Below are 10,518 nucleotides of genomic sequence, written 5' to 3' on the forward strand. Positions count from 1 at the left end.
TGTGGCCTTTTTTAAAATAATAATAAACAAAAATCTTTTAAAAAGTACCCTTTTAAAAAGTACTAATATTTACCATTAAAGTATTATTATGTAATATGTACATTTAAGGTACTAATATGCACCTTTTAGGGGTAAATAGGTACAAACGCGTACCTTTTGAAAAGGTGCCGCTCCAATAACTTTTTTCTGAGAGTGTATACTAAACATACACAATTAAATAAAAATGTCATACTTTATTTGACATAATTACAGCTTGGAAATGACTTCACATGTCTCATGTTACATCCCCAGCATGCTTATTACCCATTTTGTTGTGTCCTTGGTAAACAAGTACACTTTATTAGGGGGAAAATTGTTTGGTTGAAACATGTTAATAAACATTGTTTAATGTCATACTTAACAAAGAAAAGAGAAAAAAAACTGAAAAAGTGGCCAAACACCTACACACGCCGTATGAAAAATGTTGTTTTATTGGCACAGAAGTCATGATTACACAGTTGTGAGATTTTAATGAGGTAAATTTGTGAAATGGCATTTTGTACAGTATCTCATTCACATTTGGTTCTTAGTTGCTATGGCTGTTGTAGTCTTCTGCTGTTAAGAATATAATATTTGTTTTCTAACGCCAGGAATATTGGACATAAGTTAGATATATAAAATAAAATAAAAAAACAAGAAACATTTGAGGTGATATTGGCTAAATAAATGGCACATGTTATCTTTAAATAAATATGCAGCAAATATTTAACACAAAAAAATAAGTATTTGTCAGTATAGCCTACTGCTCGTATACATTACCAAACCATACACCGTGTTAGATATAAACAATCCCTCATATTACTAATCTAGACATAAATATGATTAAAAATCTTCAAGGAGTTCATCTAAAACCACCTGATGCTGCTCAATGTCTTCAAACTTTGTGAGAAGCTCAGTGCGAACTATGGGAATTTTACGGTAAGTGGGGGACACAGCGGGCCGGTCAGCAGACTGAAGTTTTAGTTTTTTTACTTTGGCGAATGATTTCCGCCTCTTCGAGATTATGCTGAACTGCGCCATTTTGATCTCCATAGCTTTGAAGGCTTCGTCATCCACGGCATGGTCAAAGGTTTGCTTGCATGATCCTTTGCATGCACGGATTTTGATGTCAATGTCCACCTTCACTCCAAAGAATTGCACAAAAACAAGTCTGAATCAGGGCAAAAGTTACATTTCAACCTTCAAGCAAATAGTGAAATCCCTGACTCAAACGTTTTCGCAGAACATTTAATCAAATATATTGATTATGTGAACCTGAATTTACTCGACTGACCTTCCAGTCAAAATACAAAAAAACAAACAAACAAAAACAGCAGTGTTGAAGAGGCTTTAATAAACTTCTAAATATAATATATACCTCTCAGAGATATTTATTCATACTATGTTATTTGAATGTTAGAGATAGTATGACTTTGACTGCATCTTGGCTTACAAAGGTTGAGAACAGCTAAAATAAAAGACTTTGGGAAATACCTTACCTCAGTTCGACGGATTTCATTTATCTGATCCCAGATCATGTGATGATGCTTCTGTAAGTCTTCTGCAAGTTCTGTAGACCTCTTGTGCATGAATGTTAGGTTTCTTTGAAGTTCTTCAGCAAACTCAGCATATCTGAGCTCCTGCACTGCACACAGAGAATACCATCAGACCTCCTCAGCCTTTTGTAAATTACTAAAAATGATAATATACAACATTTTGTATTTTTTTATTTTTGTTATGTTTTGTCGAAGAGGCCTTCTGAGTAATTACTCAGAAATCTAGGTTCTTGAAATTAATATTGTACATAACTGTTCTGTTCAGCACATTGGCAGAATCCTCTAGAGAACCAGGAACCCTTACAAAAAGAATAATTCTCTGAGGAACATGGAAGCTATTAGTTCCAGTCAATGATTCCTCCAGTGACCTCTTTAGAAGGGAGCAATTTGAGGCACTTGAAATATATATTAAAACTGTGTGAGAACTGCAAAAGGATGTCTAGAGGTTATCTTGAGGATTCCTTCTTGTGTTGCAATCTAAGCAACTCCAAATGGTGCTTTAGGTATTTTTCCATTTTTATCTTTTTATTTTACAAAACACTTGATTTGAGAATTAGATATAAAAGCATAAAAATAACCATAACATTTAACATACTATATGTTTGGATGATAGCTTTTCTTTGTGACCCATAAAGCTGGACACTCGTTTGCATTACTGATGAGGTGATGTCCTGATTTTGTTGAATCCTTCCACAAATATTTCTCAGTCGTTTACGAATGTTTTCCTCTGCCACATTAATAAGACCCTCCAGTTGACATCCAGATGGACATTTATCCCCCTGCAAAAGAAAAAAATCACAAAAATTCCAGTACCGACTAATTCCAACAATTGTGGAATAACAATTTCTCTTAATCTTTTCTTAGTTAATGAATGCATTTTTATTATTTCATAGTGGTGTGTGATGTGCAATATAATATCTGATTCTCCAAAATCACTCACCCTCTCCTCATCAGAGCACAAAGGGTATGTTGACCACACTGGACACTGTCCAAATTTGCTGAAACCAGAGTGATTATGTTGTTTGCGACTGGATTTCAAGGCCGTACACACTGTACACACTGCAACAAAGCAAACACATTTGCATTAAACATTACACTTTAATGTTTGTTATTCATGGGTGATGGCTAATTTTGAACATTTCATTCACATTAATAGGGTAATATCATTTGATTGTGATAGCCTATATAGTGCTAATGTTGTAAGCTCATTGTTTGTTCAACAATCTTGATGTGAAACCACCTTATAAAGTCTAAAATAACTAAGTATCTAAACCAGGCATAGACGACTTCAGTCTTATATTAAATACTGTATATATTAAAGGTAGGTAAATGAGTTTTAATTATTAACTGTGGTCAAGATGATAATATGATCTTTAGGATACACTGCCAGAAGAAAATGTGCAAAAATTGTTCCTTTAGGGGTACAACAACTTGTCACTCAACTTTGTATCTTACCTACCCCTAAAAGGTGCACATTAGTACCTTAACCTAGTATTGTGTACTCTTAAGGTACTACTGTAAATCTTTTAGAGGTAAATAAGGTACAAGATGTCCTTTTGACGGTACTGCCCCAGTGTACCCAAAGGTCCGATTTTTTAAAATGTTTTGCTGAGTCTAAAATAAGCTTTATTTATTGAAAAGTTAAAGAAACCAAGATTATGTAAGCAGATTGTCTTTTTTTGTGGTTTTGACTTAGCTGTAAAGGTGTCTATTTCCTATTTCCTTTTTCTAAAAGCAGATATTTTGAAATACAATTTAAAAACACACACACAGTCCAAAACTTAAAGTGAACACATTTTTATTGGAAACATGAGGTATGATGGTTAAGTAAAAATATACATTGCAACATAACAGCTTTACATTATGACAAGCAGATTATCGATACTGATCATTATCGATACTGATCATTCAAAGCAATGGCTATCTGTGTGTCCCCCCCCCCCCCCCCAAATCCCCTCTTTTTACATTTCCAGACAGGTCTGATCTTCATTCGCACTACTTTGAGAGAGTAATCAGCTGGTTTGAAAAGCAGCCACACGACACCATTCTCAATCTCATAAGGGACTTTGGTGCCGGGGTCGTACTGGCCCCCTTTATACACTCTAAAAAATGTTGGGTTGTTTCAACCCAATTTTGGGTCAAATATGGACAAACCCCCATCTGGAATGGAAAGTTTGTCATAATCAGACGTAGAAAAGGGAAGTGTGATAAAAGTTTATCATAAGTCTAAAATAAAGTTAAGATTTCTATGGTTAGTCACATAATTAATCTTATTTATATTGAATCTAAAAAACTGTATCTTCACCAACAGAGCCAGCCCTGCGCTCGTCCTTCGATTTCACACTTCGTGCGTGGATGTCGGGCAGATCCTCTTCAACATCCCCACGCATAAACGCCCCAAGGTCATCCCCAAAAAATGGGTCGCTAGAGAGGGTGGTCTTTGAGAAACTTTTGCTTCCATCTGACACGACTGTTTTTGTGGAAGAGGATGAGGATGAGGATGAGGATGAGGATAACTTTTGGGTATCAGTGCCAAGCCCCTTGAAGAAGTCATCACCGAAGCCGCCTAGATCACTGGTGCCGTGAGTGAGAGAAGTGATGGACTTTCCCTCCCCACCAGTTATGGTTATTTTTGTGCTGCCACGACTCAGATCTTTCCCATCTTTGGCTGCCGTCAAAAATTCTGAATCAGAAATTCCTAGTTTTCCTAAATCTTCACACCCAGGCCCGCTAGACGTGACCTCAATCTTCTCCACGGGGCCGTCTTTGGTGTGTGTTACCACTTTGCGCACTGACTTGGTGCACTGTGTGACGGTGGATGTGGAAGAGGAGGAACGCGATGTAGAGGAGGAAGTTGAGCCTATACCTGATGTGGGGAACTTGCTAACAGTTGCGGCAGATTCGGCAGTGGAACCTTCCGCCTCCAGAGTGAGCTGCATCTGACCCACGTCCCCGAAGAGGAGCTGCTTCTGCTCGGCTGTACCCGTTCCGCTCTTGTATATGGAGGGTAACACCACGTCCTTCAACGGCCTGCTCTTCATGATTCCCAGGGAACTGACTGTCTCCACACTCTGTACGCGGATAGCGTCCAGATGGTCCATTTGCTTGTCCAGAGTCACGTAGCTCTCCTTGTCCACCGTGAACTCACTGTAGCTGGCGCAGGAGCCCTTGCATGTGCGTAGCTTGATGTCTATGTCGACCTGCGCCAAGAGATCATTTTGGGAGAATGTGCTTTAATAGTAAGTTATATCAAGAAATCATTGTAGAGGTATCAGATAGATAGATATCTTGCCCACCTCAAGTCGCTGCATTACAATAACTTGATCTTTGACCTGCGACTTCAGAGCGTCCAGTAACCGGAGTTGACGGTCGATTTTGATCTTGATATCAGTAATTCTCTGTCTCAGCTGATCAGCCAATGAGGCGTACCTGTTATCAGTACCTGAGTGAAAGTAGAAAACATTATCTGAATTGTCTTCAGAAAATACTTGTGTGAGCTTCTAAATATAAACTTTATCCTTGGCATTAATTATGAAAGATTTCCAAAAATCTAAGATTGAATCAAAGCGAATCCTTACCGGCGGTAGAGGTCAGTCGCTCTCTTAGGTAAGTGTAAGTGGTTTTGGACACTTGATCAGCGGAGCGATAAAGTTTCCGGCCCTCGTCCAGGAGACTACGAATCCTCTCAATCTTCTTGAGGATATCGTGGTCTGCTTTGTCCATGAGACCTTGAACTCGGCAGCCGGATGGACATTTGCTTCCCTGAAGAAATGAAATGGTCTTTAGCTAACTTGTTGTTGGACCATATTGCACTTTTCTGTGCTTGATGAAACCTTCAATCGATATGTATGACTTAAATAATAAATAACAGTACATACCCAGTCATCATCTATACACATAGGCCATTCTTTTGTCTGACAGGTGTCTTGTGCCTTGTAACCGTGTTCAATAGGACGAGCACCTCTAGGGTTCACGACTGTGTCCTCTGACTTGAAAAAGAGTCAGAGAGGGAAAACTACTTTAAGTGTGCAAATACATTGTGATCAATGCATAAATAATTGAAATAAATTCTTAGCGGTATTTGTTTAAGAATCCAAATGGGTTTAAATAAATGCAGTGCATGAAAGAAAAGTAACTTACCAGGGCAGAGGACACGACCACGAACAGGCAGAAGAGCGAATGTGTGAGCTTCATCTCTGGCCTCTCTGTGCAGAATACAGACTCTCACTGCTCACACGTCCCATATGAACCCTTCTGATTGATCAACAGACTGACTCAGCCCCCACAATCTGGAACAGAGTGTGTGGACAAACTTGCCCTCAAAGAAACAGAGAGAGAGAGAGATGCAAATGACACAATTTTGACCATTATCAACTGGTTTACGGGAAAGATAACATTTGTAGCCTACTTGTACAAGAACTGACACTGCAGTATCACTTACTCATACATCCATCGTGGGACTAGGAACATATTATTGTAATATATATTTATTGTATAATTTATTAGTATATTATTTAAAAAATATATATTCGGGGACTTACTACTGTGAAACTTTTAGAGGTAAATAAGGCACAAAGATGTCCTTTTGATGGTACTGCCCCAGTGTACCCAAAGGTCAGATTTTTGAAAATGTTTTGCTGAGACTAAAATAAGCTTTATTTATTGAAAAGTTAAAGAAACCAAGGTTATGTGCGCAGATTGTCTTTTTTTTGTGGTTATGACTTAGCTGTAAAGTTGTCTATTTCCAGAAAAATATTCTAAAAGCAGATATTTTGAAATAAAATAAAATAAACACACACACACAAACAGTCCAAACCTTAAAGTGAACACAGTTTTATTGGAAACATGAGGTATGATGGTTGTGTAAAAATATACATGGCAACATTATAGCTTTACATTATGACAAGCAGATTATCGATACTGATCATTCAAAGCAATGGCTATCTGTCCTCTCCTCCCCAAATCCCCTCTTTTTTAATTTTCAGACAGGTCTGATCTTCATTCGCACTACTTTGAGAGAGTAATCAGCTGGTTTGAAAAGCAGCCACACGACACCATTCTCAATCTCATAAGGGACTTTGGTGCCGGGGTCGTACTGGCCCCCTTTATAGTAAATCCCATTGAGATTGGCTGACCGGCAGTTATTGTACCACCACCCTCCACCATACATCTCCGCACAGTTCTCCTCCCACTTATCGTTGTCCCTATCAAAGGTGCTAAACTTCATGCCAGCATGTGAAAGGAAGGATCCGAGGTTAGGCTGTCCGTTCACTAACGCATCACCTGCGTCCCCCGTGTATTGGGACACGGTCAATGGGAACCCATCTGCCTCCGAGCCAACTCTAAAACTGTACTCGGCATATGCCTCGTTCCCTTGCCAGTCCTGCAGCTCAACTCTCAGGAGACTCTCGTTCTGAGTGAGAAGGTGCAGAAAGATGTTGCCGATCCAGACCTCACCCTTACCCTTTTGGTCTACCTGCCCAAAACCATTTCGATACTCCTTCCAAGTGCGATTGAAGTTAACAGACCCATCTTCCCGCTGCTGAACCAGAGCCCAGCCCCCCATCCCAGTGTCCTGGTCACAGTAAACCTCTACTACCTCCTCCGACCCAGCCAGCTTTATTTTGAACAGGCCGCTCTGACCGCCGTTAACATGCTTCTGCTGGATTTCAACGCAATCTGAAAGAAGATTACACACCTGCTGATTAGAGCAAAGCTGCATTGCAAATTCGTTTCATTAATTTCGGAACTAATGGAATTGACATAGTTCTGCAACATTGTTTCTGGATGAGCATCTGAGTGCAATTAAATGTGACATGTTGTTTTTTAATTACTTGGATATTAGTTTAATACATTACACCACATGCTTCCAAGAAGATCTAAACAAACTCTTGCTAATATTGTCAGTATTTTTAAGAGAATTACATATGCTAATGGTTCACTTGTGTATGCTGCTTGAGTTAAGAGTTTCACTCGAGTGTACCTCCACCAACAAAGCCAGCCTTGCGCTCGTCCTTCGATTTCACACTTCGTGCGTGGATGTCGGGCAGATCCTCTTCAACATCCCCACGCATAAACGCCCCAAGGTCATCCCCAAAAAATGGGTCGCTAGAGAGGGTGGTCTTTGAGAAACTTTTGCTTCCATCTGACACGACTGTTTTTGTGGAAGAGGATGAGGATGAGGATAACTTTTGGGTATCAGTGCCAAGCCCCTTGAAGAAGTCTTCACCGAAGCCGCCTAGATCACTGGTGCCGTGAGTGAGAGAAGTGATGGACTTTCCCTCCCCACCAGTTATGGTTATTTTTGTGCTGCCACGACTCAGATCTTTCCCATCTTTGGCTGCCGTCAAAAATTCTGAATCAGAAATTCCTAGTTTTCCTAAATCTTCACACCCAGGCCCGCTAGACGTGACCTCAATCTTCTCCACGGGGCCGTCTTTGGTGTGTGTTACCACTTTGCGCACTGACTTGGTGCACTGTGTGACGGTGGATGTGGAAGAGGAGGAACGCGATGTAGAGGAGGAAGTTGAGCCTATACCTGATGTGGGGAACTTGCTAACAGTTGCGGCAGATTCGGCAGTGGAACCTTCCGCCTCCAGAGTGAGCTGCATCTGACCCACGTCCCCGAAGAGGAGCTGCTTCTGCTCGGCTGTACCCGTTCCGCTCTTGTATATGGAGGGTAACACCACGTCCTTCAACGGCCTGCTCTTCATGATTCCCAGGGAACTGACTGTCTCCACACTCTGTACGCGGATAGCGTCCAGATGGTCCATTTGCTTGTCCAGAGACACATAGCTCTCCTTGTCCACCGTGAACTCACTGTAGCTGGCGCAGGAGCCCTTGCATGTGCGTAGCTTGATGTCTATGTCGACCTGCGCCAAGAGATCATTTTGGGAGAATGTGCTTTAATAGTAAGTTATATCAAGAAATCATTGTAGAGGTATCAGATAGATAGATATCTTGCTCACCTCAAGTCGCTGCATTACAATAACTTGATCTTTGACCTGCGACTTCAGAGCGTCCAGTAACCGGAGTTGACGGTCGATTTTAATCTTGATATCAGTAATTCTCTGTCTCAGCTGATCAGCCAATGAGGCGTACCTGTTATCAGTACCTGAGTGAAAGTAGAAAACATTATCTGAATTGTCTTCAGAAAATACTTGTGTGAGCTTCTAAATATAAACTTTATCCTTGGCATTAATTATGAAAGATTTCCAAAAATCTAAGATTGAATCAAAGCGAATCCTTACCGGCGGTAGAGGTCAGTCGCTCTCTTAGGTAAGTGTAAGTGGTTTTGGACATTTGATCAGCGGAGCGATAAAGTTTCCGGCCCTCGTCCAGGAGACTACGAATCCTCTCAATCTTCTTGAGGATATCGTGGTCTGCTTTGTCCATGAGGCCTTGAACTCGGCAGCCGGATGGACATTTGCTTCCCTGAAGAAATGAAATGGTCTTTAGCTAACTTGTTGTTGGGCCATATTGCACTTTTCTGTGCTTGATGAAACCTTCAATCGATATGTATGATTTAAATAATAAATAATAGTACAAACCCAGTCATCATCTGTACACATAGGCCATTCTTTTGTCTGACAGGTGTCTTGTGCCTTGTAACCGTGTTCAATAGGACGCGCACCTCTAGGGTTCACGACTGTGTCCTCTGACTGGAAAAAGAGTCAGAGAGGGAAAACTACTTTAAGTGTGCAAATACATTGTGATCAATGCATAAATAATTGAAATAAATTCTTAGCGGTATTTGTTTAAGAATCCAAATGGGTTTAAATAAATGCAGTGCATGAAAGAAAAGTAACTTACCAGGGCAGAGGACACGACCACGAACAGGCAGAAGAGCGAATGTGTGAGCTTCATCTCTGGCCTCTCTGTGCAGAATACAGACTCTCACTGCTCACACGTCCCATATGAACCCTTCTGATTGATCAACAGACTGACTCAGCCCCCACAATCTGGAACAGAGTGTGTGGACAAACTTGCCCTCAAAGAAACAGAGAGAGAGAGAGAGATGCAAATGACACAATTTTGACCATTATCAACTGGTTTACGGGAAAGATAACATTTGTAGCCAACTTGTACAAGAACTGACACTGCAGTATCACTTACTCATACATTCCTCGTGGGGCTAGGAACATATTAATAGAATTTACATTTATTGTATAATTTATTATTATATTATTTAAAATATATATAATTGGGGACTTAGAGGTCAGATTTATTTAATTCTATTTCAAATAAATGCTGTTCTTTTGAACTTTAGATTTATCAAAGAGTGCTGTAAAAAGTATTGCAGTTTCAACAAAAATACTAAGCAGCACCACAGAATGTTTTTCTTTTTTCAGCGAATCAGAATATTAGAATGATTTCTGAAGGATCATGTGACACTCAAGACAGGAGTAATGATGTTGATAATTAAGGAATAAATTGCATGTTAAGATATTAAAATAGAAAACAGTTATTTTAAATTGTAATAATATTTCACATACAGTTTTTATTTTATTTTTATCAAATAAATGCAGCCTTGGTGAGGTTCAAAAATATACTGATCCCAAGCCTTTTAACGGAAGTGTATAAGTTGTTTAACATTTGAACTATATTTTACAAATTTTTATATAATTTCAGGGTTGTGGATAAATCATTGCTTACTGACTGATTCAACAGGATGATTCACTGAATGTTTGCAAACATGATTTGCACATTGAAAGAGGGAACTTGTGTCCGTGAAGATCAGACTGTCCTTTTCAATTACACAACTAATGTTTGTTTTAAGTTGTTTTTGATGTGCACTCTCGTTGCACTACAGATAACATCTCTTATGTTGATGAAAGACAGCTCAGCTTTAATGTTTTTTAAATGTTCTACTTTAATCATGATTTTACAAAGGATAACACTTTTGGCTACCAAATTGTCATCCATCTGCCAACAAAATCTATAA

At 39.5% G+C, this 10,518-nt stretch overlaps 3 protein-coding genes across 3 annotated transcripts; all 3 read right to left on the minus strand.

Annotated features, from left to right (window-relative positions):
* Positions 1–454: 454 nt before the first annotated feature.
* On the minus strand, positions 455–3,365 carry LOC306999799 (fibrinogen alpha chain). The gene is made up of 4 exons (XM_079614783.1): positions 2,515–3,365; positions 2,170–2,353; positions 1,518–1,663; positions 455–1,158 (listed from the first exon to the last, which is right to left on the minus strand). Exons 2-4 carry the CDS (start codon positions 2,225–2,227, stop codon positions 862–864), a joined length of 501 nt encoding a protein of 166 aa, XP_079470909.1. The 5' UTR covers positions 2,228–2,353; positions 2,515–3,365; the 3' UTR covers positions 455–861.
* On the minus strand, positions 3,356–5,908 carry LOC306999798 (fibrinogen alpha chain-like). The gene is made up of 5 exons (XM_079614782.1): positions 5,715–5,908; positions 5,453–5,563; positions 5,153–5,336; positions 4,871–5,016; positions 3,356–4,774 (listed from the first exon to the last, which is right to left on the minus strand). The coding sequence occupies exons 1-5, from the start codon at positions 5,766–5,768 to the stop codon at positions 3,860–3,862; spliced, it is 1,410 nt and encodes a 469-aa protein (XP_079470908.1). The 5' UTR covers positions 5,769–5,908; the 3' UTR covers positions 3,356–3,859.
* A 483-nt stretch (positions 5,909–6,391) lies between these two features.
* fga (fibrinogen alpha chain) lies at positions 6,392–9,561 on the minus strand. The gene is made up of 6 exons (XM_079614780.1): positions 9,387–9,561; positions 9,125–9,235; positions 8,825–9,008; positions 8,543–8,688; positions 7,558–8,446; positions 6,392–7,253 (listed from the first exon to the last, which is right to left on the minus strand). Exons 1-6 carry the CDS (start codon positions 9,438–9,440, stop codon positions 6,556–6,558), a joined length of 2,082 nt encoding a protein of 693 aa, XP_079470906.1. The 5' UTR covers positions 9,441–9,561; the 3' UTR covers positions 6,392–6,555.
* Between the last annotated feature and the right edge of the window lie 957 nt (positions 9,562–10,518).

Source organism: Phoxinus phoxinus, assembly GCF_949152265.1.
Source record: "Phoxinus phoxinus genome assembly, chromosome: 6".
Taxonomy (NCBI): Eukaryota; Metazoa; Chordata; class Actinopteri; order Cypriniformes; family Leuciscidae; genus Phoxinus; species Phoxinus phoxinus.

Bases quoted from the DNA above. Each gene is read 5' to 3' on its own strand.
- LOC306999799 (XM_079614783.1), bottom strand. From the start codon at position 2,227: ATGCAAACGAGTGTCCAGCTTTATGGGTCACAAAGAAAAGCTATCATC. The intron at 1,664-2,169 runs GTATGTTAAATG...CTCTGTGTGCAG, and splicing joins AGCTATCATCCAAACATATA to TGCAGGAGCTCAGATATGCT. The intron at 1,159-1,517 runs GTAAGGTATTTC...TTTGGAGTGAAG, and splicing joins ATGAAATCCGTCGAACTGAG to GTGGACATTGACATCAAAAT.
- LOC306999798 (XM_079614782.1), bottom strand. From the start codon at position 5,768: ATGAAGCTCACACATTCGCTCTTCTGCCTGTTCGTGGTCGTGTCCTCT. The intron at 5,337-5,452 runs GTATGTACTGTT...TCATTTCTTCAG, and splicing joins TGTGTATAGATGATGACTGG to GGAAGCAAATGTCCATCCGG. The intron at 5,017-5,152 runs GTAAGGATTCGC...ACTTTCACTCAG, and splicing joins GCGACTGACCTCTACCGCCG to GTACTGATAACAGGTACGCC.
- fga (XM_079614780.1), bottom strand. From the start codon at position 9,440: ATGAAGCTCACACATTCGCTCTTCTGCCTGTTCGTGGTCGTGTCCTCT. The intron at 8,447-8,542 runs GTGAGCAAGATA...CTCTTGGCGCAG, and splicing joins TTGTAATGCAGCGACTTGAG to GTCGACATAGACATCAAGCT. The intron at 7,254-7,557 runs GTACACTCGAGT...ATCTTCTTTCAG, and splicing joins GGCTGGCTTTGTTGGTGGAG to ATTGCGTTGAAATCCAGCAG.